The sequence below is a fragment of the Perkinsus marinus genome (assembly GCF_000006405.1).
Source record: "Perkinsus marinus ATCC 50983 genomic scaffold scf_1104296975548, whole genome shotgun sequence".
NCBI lineage: Eukaryota > Perkinsozoa > Perkinsida > Perkinsidae > Perkinsus > Perkinsus marinus.
In genome coordinates this window covers 20,230-36,782 of record NW_003200744.1, presented here as the reverse complement: position 1 = coordinate 36,782, position 16,553 = coordinate 20,230, and the positions used below count along the sequence as shown (strand labels likewise).

The 16,553-nt window shown below is 46.1% G+C and overlaps 3 protein-coding genes across 3 annotated transcripts; all 3 read left to right on the top strand.

Moving 5' to 3' along the window:
• Nucleotides 1-6,026: 6,026 nt before the first annotated feature.
• On the top strand, nt 6,027-7,508 carry Pmar_PMAR002369 (serine/arginine rich splicing factor, putative). The gene is made up of 6 exons (XM_002765324.1): nt 6,027-6,115; nt 6,166-6,221; nt 6,592-6,667; nt 6,714-6,832; nt 6,887-7,063; nt 7,161-7,508. The coding sequence occupies exons 1-6, from the start codon at nt 6,077-6,079 to the stop codon at nt 7,306-7,308; spliced, it is 615 nt and encodes a 204-aa protein (XP_002765370.1). The 5' UTR covers nt 6,027-6,076; the 3' UTR covers nt 7,309-7,508.
• Nucleotides 7,509-9,434: 1,926 nt separating this feature from the next.
• Nucleotides 9,435-13,372, top strand: Pmar_PMAR002368 (hypothetical protein). Its single transcript, XM_002765323.1, has 19 exons — nt 9,435-9,569; nt 9,619-9,737; nt 9,787-9,913; nt 9,965-10,039; nt 10,090-10,179; nt 10,226-10,377; nt 10,422-10,500; nt 10,555-10,690; nt 10,744-10,917; nt 10,963-11,165; nt 11,225-11,355; nt 11,406-11,557; nt 11,604-11,751; nt 11,812-12,028; nt 12,081-12,232; nt 12,276-12,399; nt 12,447-12,667; nt 12,717-12,882; nt 12,933-13,372. Exons 1-19 carry the CDS (start codon nt 9,453-9,455, stop codon nt 13,365-13,367), a joined length of 3,018 nt encoding a protein of 1,005 aa, XP_002765369.1. The 5' UTR covers nt 9,435-9,452; the 3' UTR covers nt 13,368-13,372.
• A 678-nt stretch (nt 13,373-14,050) lies between these two features.
• Nucleotides 14,051-16,468, top strand: Pmar_PMAR002367 (paramyosin, putative; the record flags this gene model as incomplete). The annotated part of the gene is made up of 14 exons (XM_002765322.1): nt 14,051-14,350; nt 14,423-14,479; nt 14,528-14,585; nt 14,646-14,752; nt 14,802-14,891; nt 14,939-15,022; nt 15,079-15,183; nt 15,228-15,314; nt 15,359-15,374; nt 15,439-15,530; nt 15,584-15,746; nt 15,795-15,925; nt 15,975-16,134; nt 16,200-16,468. The coding sequence occupies 14 exons, from the start codon at nt 14,051-14,053 to the stop codon at nt 16,466-16,468; spliced, it is 1,719 nt and encodes a 572-aa protein (XP_002765368.1).
• Between the last annotated feature and the right edge of the window lie 85 nt (nt 16,469-16,553).

Here is a 16,553-nt window from a genome sequence, read left to right as displayed (position 1 = left end):
AGAACCGGCGTCGCTGGGTAGCGTGTAGAAGTCCTACCAGCTGGTGTAATCTGGATTTTGGAGACACGCTTCGCGTCATGAGAGGCGGATCAATTAACAAAAAAATTTGATAAAATTTGTGATAGACATTTTACGTTAGGGCCAAATGGTAGGTTAGTGTGGCCATATGTGAGCGTTGCCTCAAGGGTTGCTAAGGGGCACTCGGTGGGCCTATTAGCTTAGAAGGGGGGGATACCTTGGATTCTTCAGACGTTCCCATCATAATAGAAATGGGCCGATCTGCTAAAGCAACACGACAGACGTCTTATGAGAAGGTGAAGAAGCTCCGTAAGAGTAGGGAATGGAAGAAAAGCGGATCAAGAGTAATAACGAGGGTTACCGGTATCTACTATCGAGTCATCCGCAATAACATTGTGGCACTTGCCATGACTCTATACATTCCCTTGAGTATTAAAACGCTGATATCTGAGTAGAGATACTGCACAACTCTGAGTCGGAGAGATAACTGTTCCGTCCGATAGGGGTTATAGGGAATGTTGCGATCCGCACTATCCGGAAGCATGTTTGACCTTATCACACAGTGTATTATCTACGATACATATTACGGGCGTCTCCAGCTAGCACGTCAGAATACGTTTGCATGTATAAGTGTATTGGCATGACCTATTGTATTATATACGTATTGTTGGAAGTCAGCTCTGAGAGCATGCACGTTATTTCTAAAGTTTCCCATGTTTTGGGATGATTGCACGTGCTTATTCGTAGCATTTCGTTCTCCTCCCACCTCCCTCTGGGCTTCTTACACCAACTATGTGATGGAATAAGTGAATGGTGGCTTCTATTAATATTGTCGTTCTAAGCTGTTTACATCAGGCTATTCGCAAAGAGAAGAAAGAATCTGCTCGGGAAGCGAAACTTGAAAGGGAGCAGCAGGAGGTGCCTGTCATCGAGTCGACGGAGGATTTACCTCATGCTGGAGATAAGGCTGATATAGATATGTAGAAGATGACCTCTATTGGGAACGTAAATGAACAATGGCCCTTGTTTCATACTACTACTCAAGGAAGCATGTTGCTTTTATAGTATCCTCACACGGGTAGTGTTTGCTTTCATTATACTGCTTTCTGTCTCGACGACGATGACAGTATTAGAATTGATGATCCTCCATCACTACTTAACGCAAGCATTGATAATGATAGTAATCATGATAAGCCATACATCGGTGACAAGAATAATGAACTAGGACAATGTCATGTAAGACATAATGGTAGCCTGTCTAACTGTACGCCATTGTTCGAAAGCTGATCGACTGATGTATCCAGCTCCGTCAATATCGAGGAAGTAGAATAGGATCTGATCCAGCAATTCTGAATCTACTCCTATGTGTATTGTTCTATTACATTCACAGCATCTATACTCGTTGTAAACTTGGCCGTTCTTGCTGCAGCCTGTAGTTTAGTCAGGGTTACTCTACCACTAGAGATGCCACAGGCCTTGTCCAGATAATCATATGCATCATTAGTGGAGCTGAGGCCTTTTATCCACTCTTCGAAGGCTGATGTATACCTAGGTAATATCGCGATACCATCGTCCCTCGTCTATTCAACCTTACTCGTAGACTTCCTTCAACCATGCATGAAACTCCTGTGTTTTTTCTTTACTCATAGTAGATGATGATTCCGCAGGGTGTGTGTTCCCATCCTTCTCATCATGTTTTTCAGTTTTCTTTTGTTGTACTCTTTTCCGCCACTTGACAGCCGCTAGAACTGCTTTGCTAGTGAAATTTACCGGAGTTACTGCTCTCCTTGATGCTACTTGAGGATTCTCGTCATCCTTCTTGGACAGAGCCGTAGCATCATGGATGGTACTATCACCTTGTGGTACCACCACAACTGGGCTCACGTGGCCATACCGCTCCAACGCTTCATCATGACTTCCCTCCATCGGAACAGCCTCGACCTGTTCAGCCGAACACCTTCGAGCATGCTCTACTTCGGCGTGCTGTTCTGGTATAGCGTCTACTGATGTCACAAAAGTTTTACTCTCTCGAATGTGCCCTGAGAAAAGTAGTAATCACTATAGTAATCAAAATGTACCCATCATCCTTACGCCACTCTGAGATGAGGTCTGCGGCAATGTCACACTCTTCAAAGTTGGGTGATATGGCTGACGACTGATGCCCTACGCTGATCTTCGATGTACACACTAACGGGCTTAAGTGTTTCCTCACGAAGTGGATGTATCTACATAGAATCACTATATCATACTCTCCTAGTTGCCTATACCTTACGTGTCAACTAATGTCCTACTGCCACCATGACGGTGTTCTCCCTCTTTCTGTACGGGATAACAATAGTTGGCGATCATTGCTATAGCTCTCTGGAAACCTTTGAGTCTAATCCTCCTCATGCCACCAGGTAGGAGGCAACGACAATGCACACTGGTGGCCACCGATGACCCTACAAACTGAGACACAGGCGAGATAGTGATGAGTCAACACTAACGTGAGTGATGGTATTACATCCAATACACCAGCTTGCTTAAGAAGACGCCTCCAGTGTGTCTCTCCGATGCCTAGTTTACATTGGTTCATACATATACCCGAATATACATCGAACACACATTGCTCTGCTGATGCTAACTGTTCGAGTTTTGATATCCCTTTGTGCGACGACGATTCGTGATGTCTATTGATGTCGTGTTCCTCCAGATTGTACAATTTTCCATCGTAGCCCCGCATCGTACTATCCTCTGATGTTGCACCAGTACCAAAGCATGAGAACGCCATGCAAACACAAGATGGATAACAAAGCAATGGATAGACCAATTCATAGAGATCTTGCAAGCTCGTCCTCACTTAGTGATTTCTCAACGTAAGATAGACGCCTTGAGCGCGGAAAGAGCACATTGACGTTCTTCACTGGACGATTCATCAAGTAACCATCCGAACTGCTAAGACATGCTCTTGAGGCCAGCATATGACCATGTGGGAGCGACAGGGATTCATGGATGTGGAAGCTAACGAGAGTGGATACTCGTACACCTCATGTTGACATGAAGATATTCATTCATACATGCTCTTACAGGTTGAACAACATGTCGAACTGGAGGCATTAGTGGATAGTGGTTCCCCGTCCAATGCTTCTCGTGAAGTCCCTCATAGATATAATTGGTCTCCCGAAGACGTGTCACATCTTTCCTATTATGGACACTGTACAATGGTGTATCGGCTCAGTAGGCTTGATGTACCCCAACCGCATGCCAGCTGTGCCACTATCATCACCAATCATCATCCCGATAACCCGTGCTCACAACGAGAGGAGGGCAACTTATAACATAACTATTACAGTGTGATCATCTACCACGGTGGAGCTTTCTGTATGAGGATGTGTATAGGGTGGGAGGAGTGAGTGAGGTTTGATGTGAAGTTGAGGGAACTCCGTCGTAAGGCACGCATCCCAGAGAGGAGAGCAATTGAGGGAGAGTGATGCCAGGGGCACATCATGTAGTCATAGTAGTGGGTTTCTGGTATACTGTTATGAACGGGTTTAGGTTGGTGAATGATAGTCGGGGTGGGTCGTAGGGGTCAACTCGGTGGGTACACTGGATGTCTCAGCAGTCTCTGTAATGCTCAGTGAGCCATCTCAACTAGGGATGGATATAACATACGGCTGAGGATCATCATAACAGGGGATGCTGGGTCTGGAAAAACATGTATAATACAGTAGTTCCCCGATGGAATATTCAGCGACCATTCCGAGCACACTATTGGTATGGAGTTCGGTGTGACGTGTCAGTAGTCGTACTTGGGAATGAGGAAGCCTTTTAGTTTGATCAACGAGACGTGTGCCACGACCATTCGGGATGGATAGTATAGAGGTATTCATGGATAGACACTTATAACGAGTGATCCTACTATGTGGAGTAACATAATGATAGAGGGTTGTATCACCGTAATGCTATCATTGAGCGATACGTACTAACCGTCAGTCCTAACATTCTGATGTCAATATCTAGTTCAATCATAAGAACATCACCAGCCCAGTCAACTGTAGACGCCAGTGCTGTTGCCGCTGACCATGATGAGGATCTACCATACATGTCCATGCATGGTAAGTATCATGTATCGTTCATATGATGTTTCCTTCAGCAAAGAGTCGATTTTTCGTTGGCCGTGTTAACCTCGAGAATGGCATTGCAACTCTGATAACGTAGTACCTCGTCACTGCATCGACATCACAGGTATATGTGATGGAGTAGATACGATCACCAGTCAGTCGAGCTACCTCTATCACTACTACCGGACCCATTGGTAGTAGGAGAAGTTGTAAATATGAAGGTGACGTAGTTGTGGAGTGATGAATAGCAGAATTGATGTTATCAGGTATACCGAGACCCCTCTGCTGAGGATAAGAGGATGCAGAGGATATTCCAATTACAGAACGATATCGCAGAGTACATGTATCATAGTATAAAAGAATTGGATCATGTAGCCTGTCTAGATATCTCAGAGATAAGGAAACACTGGACCAAGGAGATGATGCTCTCTGATTCTCGCCAATTTGTAGTGATTTCACGAGTGTTGTGTAATGGAGTAATGTTTCCGATGTAACGTCATTCTCGCAACGCAGAGCTATCAGTTTCAATAACACACGCATCAGAAAAACCTTCCGGTCGTCTTAGCGTCAATTGAGGAACTATCAACAGTCTATTCCAAACGATGAAACATGCGATAGGGCATCCTTCACCTATCAGAGGTATTCTGCTGTACATCACCAAATACTTGACCATCCTGTATCGCTCTGGCTGCAGTCTTCTGGGCCTCTAACCGTTTATCAAGCCGCGCCTTGGCTGCTTCTGCCTTTCATCTGCTGGGAAGATAAAGGCACGGCACCTAATGTCATACTACCTTTCCTGCTCAATCCAATCGAAATCATCGGGCCTCAGCTTATACATGGTTCCTGCAGTCAAACCTGTGAATGTGAATAATAGTAGATATATTGACGACACTTACACGCCATGAATAGTATAATGGCCCATGTGAAAAGGAAGTGAGCTAACTCGTCGGGAAATCTTCAAGGTCGGCCTCTGAAGAGTGCGAATCCTCAACAACATGAATAGGAGACTGATAACCTCATAAACTTATGGAAGTCCTCCCGAGGCATGTCTGTTTGGTTTTGAGGGGCGGCAGCAGGCCGACGATAACCATGCAAAGTAGGTACACGGGGACGATGCGCCTCAACCTGATGGCCCATCAATGATGGGACAAGTACCACAACTTTGACACCCTTTGAGGCTACCTCTTCTCATGGATCTATAGACCTAGCACTGAAGGTTCTCCCAAGGATGACGGTATGGTCTCGGCCCCTCCTCGTGCCTCGCCTTACAGACCACATGCCAAACATATCGATTGATTGGGCGTACGCAAGTGTAGTGATTTGAGATCGGGTGCTCATCTACTCCGGCCTCGTGACACATTGATCATTGCCGATCTCTAGAGCATGGACCCACGGAGGGATATCAGATACTATCGAATGCCCATCGACCCTCGATGCCCCTGTTTGGGGAATCAAATTGTAGGATCATCTGCTCTTTCGAACTGCTACATTATGTCCCTCTTGATGTCATCAAGAGAGACATAATGTAGCAGTCATGTGCATAATGTGTCATCAAGTTCATGATGGGGGCTGGTAGTACACGCTGGGTACTGTCATGGTTGTGGTAGTTCTTCTTATCGTGCATGTAATCGCCCCCACTTAAATTGATTATCCGGATCTCACTGGAATATCACCTGTTGAGTTGGAAGTGGCCAGGTATTACAGTGTAGCAACATCGGCGACACTATGTGTCCCTCATGTAGTCTCCTTTATGTAGTCCATCATCATCAACAACTCTCCTAATACACTATCTACTGAGCATATCCCCGCTCATACCAACAGCTACCATTGCAACTCCAACAGTTTCCTATTCAACACTTGTCTTCTGTGTTGTTGTTGTAGTACTGACTACCAGGAATAGCTAGTCGTAGTTCAGTTGGTATCCACTTCCCCTCTTCCTTGTCGTTGCTCATAGCAGAATGAATATTGGACAGCTCAACGACCTCTTCAGTATCAAGGTATGACGACATATCGTTAATAGTATTCCATAGGTTGTCCGTCATCTCAGGTTGATGGTATCGATGAGAGAGTACGTAAGGATGATCTCCGAGAGGCTTTCTCGAAGTAGTCACGGGTGGGTATTCTGGAAGAGCAGTGCACAGCAGTAACTCTGATACACGCTTAGAAGGCTCATAGATCTCTTTCGATCATCATGAGGATCATGCACCTATGAGCAGTATAAATATCCATCGCTGATGCTGCTGCTGTTGCGGCGGCTGCTGCTGCTGGTATTCCTGTCATATTTCCGGACATAACCAGCTGTGGCTTATCCTGTGACTGTCCCTCTTTCCTGTCCCACGGCGACGGCGGCGGTGATTGCTGTTGCTGCACACAGTAGGGCGTATCATTATCTCATGGCTCATTGCCTTATATTGCCCTTGCTGTTATTGAGATACTCATGTTTGGTATGGGTCCATAAGCATATCCTGTTCAGGTTCGGTGAGATCGGAGATGTATTCATTCCACTTGATCGATATACTGGTGTCAGTAGAGGGTTCGGCTTCGTCAGAGTAAGCTTGCTTATATATGTTTATGAGTATCAAGTCCTACTATCAGTTCTATGAGCGTCGTGATGCTGAGGATGCCATACGTGATATGGACAATAAGGAATTCCAAGGATGCCGCATAACAGTAGCCGCTGCCATGTATAATAAGGAGAGTAGTTATGGCAAGGGGTAAGTATCACTATCATGGCTCTACTGCTACAATGCCTTCTGTCCTTCTGTTAGTGGTAAGGGATATGGCAAGGGCGGCTATGGTGGTGGATACGGCGGTGGACGCTATGGTGATCGTTCTTATGACCGTTATGATGATCGGTATGGCGGTGATAGTCGCTACACTAGCTCTGGTCCTTCTTATGGAGGAGCAGACCGTCGTGGCTCATCGAGAGACAGGAGAAACTCGAGGTAAAGTCAGATGTTATGTCATGTTTGTTATCTAATACGTCATCTTCGTATGCGATGCTGCAGTACCCTATTCAATGCTACAGTACTCTTTTCTCAGAGACCGTTCCCGATCTCCGTATGAACGCCGTCGTAACGACAGTCGTAGCCGCAGTCGTAACAGTGAGAATCGTACCAGTCGTAGACGCGAGGATAGCCGAAGTTTTTCTCGGAATGATGATGCTGATGACAGTCGTAGTGATCGTTAGAGTCTGAGATGTCTTCTAGCTTGCTAGGGACATACTAGCTAACACAAACGTCCTACTACTACTACTATAGATCAGCCTTTGTTGGGTTATGAGACCGTTGATCATCAATCACAGTATGAGTAGCAACTTGGTGACACTCTTACGTTAATGATTGTACTGATAATACTACCTCCCATCTCTGGCACCATCACTTACACCAGGATAGCTATTATCTCCGCAGTCACTGCTCTGTTGTGTTGGGAGTATCGTTGGATGACGGAGCCTTGTGGATGTCCGTGATCTATCGCATCGTTATGTAGCTTATCATTATAACTGTCTAATATTACTACTTACTATGAGTCTCCCTAATGGTCCAATTGAGAACGATGACGATCAACAGCAAGTATTGCTGACAAAGGCGAATGGTCTTGGGTTTATCGAGCCTCTAACAACCCTTGCTGAGGAGTTCCCTCACTCACCGGGTCACCAACGAAAGATTAGACTGATGGCTGAGAAAGTAAGGGGATGTACAGCTGGTGATAAGGTATCGGTTATTATCATTACATCATGGTCAGGTGAAGGCAACACACTGGCGTAGAGTGCGTGGTGATGGAAACTGCTTTTACCGTGCTTTGGGCTCAACACTTGTCGAAAGGATGCTTGTAAGAACCCACTCTACCAATGCATTCTCGATGGGTTATGTATCGCTTCAGTTAAATGGGGACATCGACAAGTTCCACGACTTTGTCCATCACGCACTCCATCTAGCCCGTCGTAGTGAGAAGGTAGATGGTATGTGGCACGGTCTACTACAGAGAGATGAGGAGGGATATCGCCGACGGGTCGGCAGAGGCTTCCTCCACTACACCAGTGCCGATAGTCCTCTCCACTTTTGGAATGAGGTAAGCTTATACGATGAGGATACCTTATTTATATCCTGATCAGGTCCTTAACGATAAGACTATGGATCACGGAATTGTGGCTTTGGTCCGACTCGCGACCTATGAGTATGCTATAGAGAACGAGGACATGGAAGTATTGATACATGAGCTAATGCGTGAGCTAAGTCATGTCCCCCTCAGGTTGGCGGTATGCCATTGTCAGAGGCAGCTCTAGCCAGCAGTAACGCCAAAACCTTCGATGAGTGGTTGGATAGAGAGGTGAGGACTGATGGTCAAGAGGTAGTGGATGAAGCCTCGTCTTCGCTGCCTCCATGTAGCCTCCTTTAGGCTGAGTCCCTTGCCATGATATTGGCTGCCTCGGCCCTTAACGTGAGATTCCTAGCAGTCCAGCTGGATCGTGATATGAGAACTCCCTTACAAAGATACGAGTAGCAGCGGTTGGGAGAGGGCTACTCACCTTTGCTGAACTAGCATTAATAGTCCTTTTCTGATTCTCGGCTCATTGTTGTAGGTTCTTACCTGTTGGCCGTTCTGCTCCAAAGGGACCAGATGAGCATTGGGATGCTATACTCCTATTCAAACCAGGGCATTATGATATTTTATATGAGTCGCCCATTGGAAGGGAGCTGTTCTCTTTACAGAACCAAAATAACGTAAGCGGATCATATATATGATATGCATAGAAATCTTGTGGTGTCACCCAGGTCATAGTGAACTGCTCTTATTGGCGTTGTAAACCAAGATGCCCGGTATGTCGATGTGATATTGAAACGTATGAAGACGTATTATGCGGTGTATCTCCAGACTGTGCTGAACTATTCCATCGATGCTGGTAATACTAGTGGTGCCTCTAGGCATGTTTACCACTGCTGTTGCTACTGACTTGAATCAATACGGTGCTTTTGTTGTAGTTTCAAGTCGATGGTAGATCGTGCGCGCGAGGAGCAGTTCCTGATAGGCTCTCCTGATGAGAATACAATCCCTATTGTGAGATGTCCAGTGTGTCGCATCAAGTTCACTGAAGCCGAGATTGATGATGCAATATCTGGCTATAGTAGAAAGGATGTATAAAACTCTAATAATCTGAACATTTTATCGTCCATTAGCATCATTTTATTAAATAATCATCCCTACCACAAGTTGTTCGTACGATAGTCTCAGGGTTTTGAGTTGTTAGTGGGAGGTACCTTCTCAGCTCCTTGAACCTCTATTATCATTGGGCATATTACCTCAACTGCTCCCCTCCAAGTTCACTATATTGACATGTCCGCGTCTGATCACACATATACGATACGAGAGTTGAGTACGACACCAACGTCTGATCATAAGCAGACACCCACTCCTGTAAAACTCATCACATTCGGACTCCTTGCGATGCTGGTATGAATATGGAGGCGTTCGAACAATGGAGCCAGGATTTATTGTGCAGGCGCTCCAGTGTAGAGAAGAGATATATCATAGGGTGTGGCCTGGGGTTAAGCAACAACATGATAGGAAGAAGAAGAAGATTTCGTTCGATAAGCACCGTGTGCTAACGAAGGGCAAGAAGTAGTCACCCATAGGGAGGGACATGAGGATATATTGGTGCTTGTTGCAGTTACCATGCACAGGCTAGCGATAGTGCTCTGAGCGAAGAGCTCCTCCACGCATACAAGGTGAGAGACTGTGATGCAGCACTATTACTACTAAAGAGTCTACGAGGGAAGCAGAATCCAGGCACTATAGTAGGAATAGAGGATGATCGAATATTCTGGGTTCTACGGCATGATCCTTAGGCAAGGTTACTCAAGCCATGGGGCCAGGTGGACCCTGAGTGGGTAGTAGCACTTACTCTTGCTGCCCAGGGACAGGTAGCAGTAGTTTTTGGGTATGTCGATAGGAGTACATGACTCATTATTAGGTACGACACCTTGTTAATGTGATGATGTGTAGCATCGATACTACTGTCTTACCAGGCTCTCTACATCTCAGGAGGCAGGCCGCTTCTGCTGTGAGCTCTTAATATACCATCTCTTGTCAACTTTGGGGAGATATAGGTGCTACAAGGTTGTGTACCAGTAGGCAGAGATTTACGGACATGGCTTCAATATTTCAAGTTGAGAGACACTCAACAATCGTATGAGCATGATAGCAGCAGTGGTGACAGCGAGGAACTCTTGGAGCCTCTCCTAGAGGATGAGATACTCGAGTAATAGGGAGGGGGAGGCCTATGTGGTGCATTGTATTGTGCAGGGCGTGGATATTGGGTATGATGATGAGCCATGATAAGGCTAAGGCCAGGGAGGCGGCATTAGCTCTATCAATCCTCCAGGTGGGTATCATTATCATCATGGTACTGTGATATCATTTGGAGTAACCCTCGTAGCTTGGAGATAAGTGGATACCAGAGGAACAGCTGCACGACTTCATGAGCCGTCTATTGGGACAAGGTCGAACTGATGATCTACCCCGTCTCTTCAAAGGGGACAAGTTCCCTAAGATCCAACGCCTTGTCATCGAGGGTGAGATCCTGGGGCTTCATAATGGTGTATTATTGCGGTGCCTATTGCTTTAGGCATGGAACAGCGTGGTCTCATAAAACAAGCCGTTAAAGCGATGCTGGCATTCGGTATGTCCGAAGAGGACTTCCCCACAGTAGCCGAAGCACACTATCGTAAAAGGATAAGATGGTGTATCTCTAGCGGAGACGTTGATCTAGAATCATATATTGGCACTGCAGAACTAAGGGGTAATACTATACATTCGATCATATTCTTCACTTTTTAACACATAGGTCGTCCCTCCCTACAGCAATTCTGGTGTGAACAGCTCATCGACGTTGGCCACACCTGGTTGGCAATAGCATTCTATCGATCCTTCCCTCATGATGATGTCAAGCAGTGGGAGGATGGTATGGGCAGTATCAAGGAACAGATAGAAGAACTCGAGAAAGATGCTCCTCAGTTGGAAGCTCAGTATGATGCTGAGAATAGCAAGGTACATCTGAGTTATATTATTACTCCTTTTACTGATCATCACGTACCCTCATTTGATAGTTCTTTCAAAGAGAGGAGGAGAATCATCTATCTCTCATGGATGTCCTGGGAGGCCGTGGAGTCCGCGATGTACACCTTATCACAACTGTTAGTGAACTTAAACAGCTCATTAGCGAGTGGGAGGCCGAACGGTGAGCTACAGGGTGCTGTCTTAGTCTTTTAATATGTAACCCTCCTTTAGAACCATCATCGGCCTGGATTCTGAGTGGTCCATTTTCCGTTTGGTATTGGATCCTGGATGTAACCAAGCTGACCTCGTCCAACTCGCTACCTCGGACAATGTGTATCTTGTGGATATCTATGCTGGGGAGGAGGGTCTAATCGATGAGATTGGTATATATGGATCAGAGCCATTCCATTCAAGGATCGTCGTGTTCAGGACGCCTGGTTGAATCGAATAATATAATAGTGGTGGGGTTTGGGATAGCTGGTGACCTACGAGTGCTGAGGAGCTCGGGCATGGAGGGCACAAGGGGTGGGGTATCATCACCTCACCGGATAGTAGACCTCAATGATCTAGTCGATGGGTAATCCTCACCATGAGGTGTCTCTGTGCTTATCATAATAGACACCATCATTCATCACAGTTATCTACCATCTCGTAAGGGTTCTAGTAAGCATCAGAGAGGCCTAACAGAAGTCGTGAAGTACTTCTTGGGGAAGCCACTATCCAAAGTTATGCGTTTGAGCAACTGGCGTAGAAGGCCTCTCTCCTATCGGCAAGTCGAGTATGCATCACTAGATGCTATTGTACTGCTAAAGTGTATTGAGAAAATCCAGAGCAGCATCGATCCAAGTCTAGATGTGAGTGTCAGTCGTACCGTCATGTTTATGACTAGTGTCTGGTAACGATCAGTTGTGGAATACCGACGCTGCACCAAAGCGACGCCATGTCCCAGCAAACAATATCCCCACATTAGGAGTGTCCAGAGTGTCGGATGGCGCTGCTGAGGAATCCGATACAACTGAGGAGGAGGATCTTCTCCTCTCGGACAACTCTCCGTCACCGTATGAGCCTGCCTGTGCTTTACTGGTCCACCTCATTTTATAGGCGAAGGAATGCCACCATGGATGATGCCCGCTCATCTACTTATCGCAATACTGCTGAGGCTGGAAATTCGAGGAACCCAACGCCTGGCGAGACAAGAGAGGAAGGAGAGTACGACAAGGAAGAGGCAAGACTTTAGTAGAGTAATATGATAGAGTAATTGTATATCGATAGATTGATTGGTCATTATACTTTAATGGTGAGGAGCCGAAGCTCGTATGCCCTGGTGGTATGGGCAGATTAGTACGTAAATTACGTGGTCTGGGTGTGGATACACTCGAGCTAGACTCCTGTGATCCTGCCACACTCGAATATATAGCTGAGACCCAGCATCGAGCAGTCGTCGTTAATTATCGAACCAAGATTAGCAAACGCAGATGGTGTAATGGGGTTAAGTAAGATGATAAAGAGAAGGGGGTTGATGCTAACATATAGATGATTCAGATGCTACGTCTTACCAGAGTCATGCAGCACAATGGATGAACAGCTCAATGCTGTGATGCAGGAGTTCAAGGTTGAGGTAGATCCAGATTCACTCCTTGGACGATGTGTTGCCTGCAATGCGAGGGATTGGATAGTTACCACTGACAAGGATATGGTGAAGCATGAGGTCGACTCCGATTCCCCTATCGGTGCTCAGTATCATCATCATCATTCCAGGTTCAACCTATGACATTGAAGTTGTATAATAAGTTCTATGTGTGTGGAGGGTGTGGAAAGGTGTACTGGGAGGGTGTGATGTTCGAGAAGGCCGTCACACACCTTCGCAAGTTCGTCAATCACGATCGATTCGATCAATCGGCCTCAGAGAGCGAGAGCAGTGACGAGACTTCTGACGAGCGGACGAGATGGGCCCGAGCTCTACGTGATGGTACCATAGATTCTACACAAGCTCGTAAACTACATGACAGAATGATTTCTGAAAAGTTGACTGAAGATATTGTACATGATGATCGTGAACAGAAGACGCTAGAGTGTATTGCTGAACGTAACAAGGCATCGTCAAATGTTAATCATCATCATATTTGTGTTTATCGATTGGCTGCGCTAACGTATTTTGGTACTGTTCTTTACAAACATTGGAGATGTGAGTAGTCCTTCGGCGAGATATTGAGTTGTCACAGATGAGCTTGAATGACGACTTCAATGATAGCAACTCATCAACCGCCTGGAATATCTACGGTAGATCCATCTAAATATTAATGCATTCCAGAAGAGCTGGTAGCATTATACTGCTGTAGTGGAACATACTCGAGGTTGCTATGCCCGTTTAGCGACTAATGCAGACACACAGACGCCTCCCTGGTGTCTTCATCCCAGCTTGAATTAAGTATGACAGTCATCGCTGGTCTAGCTCCTCGAATGATGGAAGTGGAAATCACCATGAATTTTGTACTTGAAAATCGCGCTGTCGGCGGAGCGATGCATCGAGGCGACTTTAGTGGGAAAAATCAGTCCGTCCACGTGAAGCAGTTAGCATTGCATTGCATCGACATTGTAGCAATCGTTGTATCCCATCCTGGATGGGACATCCAAGCTATGAGCAATGTAGTGTTGAAGCGGGACAACGGTAGATCCGTGTAGTATGATATCATCATTACTCCTGTCTCCGTTATAACACAACGCTCGAAGAACAACAATGCGCTGCGCTATTCCTCGAGGAACTTCTGATTTGGATGGAGTAGAGCTTTTAGCTATGGTGATGGTTCGGTAGTCGACTAGTTCGATCAATTATCGTGGTTGTTGTAGTAGCGTGAGTAACTGCCAGGTTTAGTGTGATGGTTAACCCTACTCGAGGTTTTGGTGCTGCTGCTTCTGCTGCTCCTCCCCCGACTGATGCCGAGAGGAAGTCTATTGAAGCCGAGATTCAACAACTACAACGGAACTTTCGGGTTTTGGAGAACGATAAGCGCAACTACAGTGAGGTGTCCCAAGGTGTTATACGCAAACAGAGAGCGACTATCATGAAGCTATCTCGAGAGAACAAGAAGATGAAGCAAGAGCTTAATGATACCAGAGCCTTTACGTCTTCAAAGTCTGAGCATAAGCTTGGTACAGAGCGATTACATAGGATAGAGGTAATCTACACTTGACTTGCTCCCGGTTGGTCTCCCGCCCGGTGTATTATCCTGCTCATGATGTTGTTTTAGGAGGAGAAGGATCGCGTCGACGCCCGATTGAGGGATGAGGCTGCTCGAGGAAAAGTGGTGGGTATTCAGTTAGTGTAGTCCCTATTCAACCGGTCCATTGTGTAGATTGATGATCGTATTGGGGTCCTCGAAGATAAGATTCGTTCTCTGCGAGAAGAGCTTGGTAAGTCCCTGAGCTCGTTCTTGGCGTAGCCTTTCGAGCGACGACACTTGTTTCTCTCAGCTCGCCGAGGTGGGATCAATGCCGCTAAGGAGACTGACGAGGCGATTGAAAAGCAGGTCAAAGTCCTGGACAACCGGCTTGAGAAGAACCTTCAGAAGTTCAATGAAGTAAATTAACTCGGTCGCATTCGTATGTATGTGATAGGTGTATTTGTAGGTCATCGCAGTTAACACCAGATTACGGGATCGGATCGATACTTTGAGGAGGGAAAGGGTTGTATTCGACTCCATCTATAGGAAGCTCGAGGTATCACATGATAATGTTTCATGAATGTTATCGTCTTGTTGTTGTAGATAGAACTTCAAGAGAAGAAGAAGGAAATGGCCAACATCATTGAGCAGGCCAATGCAGCATACGAAGCCCGGGATCAGGCTCAGGTGAGTAGTAGCGATCTGGTGAATGACTTTAGGCAAGTCTTGCTTGCCTGTGGTAGGCTCAAATGACAGCTCTCAAGCAGCAAGCCGATAGAGAGCACCACGAGTTCGAGAAGGAGTGGAAAGAACTGGGCCGCCTTATTGAGAATGATAAGAAGATGAAGGTGAGTCTATTATGGAGGTCATCCTTACAAGCTTGTTATATCAGGACTTCATAAGGCAGAAAGAGAGGTCTCGGATAGAGGATTCTGGGAAGAGTGGCAACTCTGACGTTCTCGCTCTAGATAATCTTAATGTAGGACTAGTGGGTTATCCTGTTATTAGAGATCATCATCTTAGGATGAAATGGGGACAAGTGAGGACAAGGCCGATATTCGTATGACGGCAGATAAGGTCATACCGTTGTTTGTATTATATAGGCATTCTCATTATCGACTGCCAGATTGAAGTTTACGACGAAGCTTTTAGTAAGATTCAGAGTGCTACAGGCATCACAGATATCAACGAGCTGGTAAGTGTTGTTGTGGGCTCGAAGTTTATCAGTACTCTTCCGATTCATGGTAGGTACAGAACTTCATAACTGCGGAAGATCAGAACTTCTCGCTCCTCAACTACGCCAATCAACTCTCAGAAGATATAAAGAAGCTCGAAGCCTCTATTACAGATTTGACCCGGGAGTTTGACTCCCTGAAAGTCGACGAGTCGCCTCCTGGTAAATTATCCACAGGTAGCGTGTTCTGATTGATAAGAGATCTCGATTCGTGTGATACTACAGGTAAAAGGCCTACCACCGACGCAGTGTCGCCAGAGTTCCTGTCGCAACTCGAGAGGAAGTGGAATAAGGCGGACAGGAAGGCAGAGAGCTACGAGTTGAGGTACCAACAGGCATTGAATACCTTGACTGGCGTAAGCTTCTATGATGGCTGCTCGTTGAGGGTATTTGTTATCATCTTAGGTTCGCGCTGGTATACAGTCGATATTCAATTTCTTGGGTTGTGATCCTCCTCCGCTAGCTGTGCTAGACGACTTTGAGGACGAGACGGGTAGTCACGGTCTGAATGAGGCAGTCGTCTCGGAATCTGCCATGCTATCCTATCTAGGAGTCATAGAGAAGGGTAATACACTCGTGCAATGAACCGTGCCCTGTGCTGCATCGTCACCAGCATCATGTGTTGGTCAGCTGTCAACGAGATTCTCCGAGTATATGCTGCCTCTCAAGTAGCCGTTGTTAGTGAGGAGACTGGTGAAGCTGATTACGCTATTGGAGACAAATACCTCATGCCCAAGGCAGTGGTTGCAGTAGCGCCAGCGTCGTCATCGTCCAAGCCGAATGATGCGGGCACGTCATCGGGTAGAAACGAGACCATTCCCTCGTATTGTGATCAAATGTATGTCTCTAGCATTCATGACGATCAAGTTGCCTTCGACCATAGAGGATTACTCGGATGACTCAGAGATGGAAGATGATGATGAGGATGATGACGATGATCAGAGTCCTACGCTTTGGTTCATGGTATCATGGATTACTCGTGTC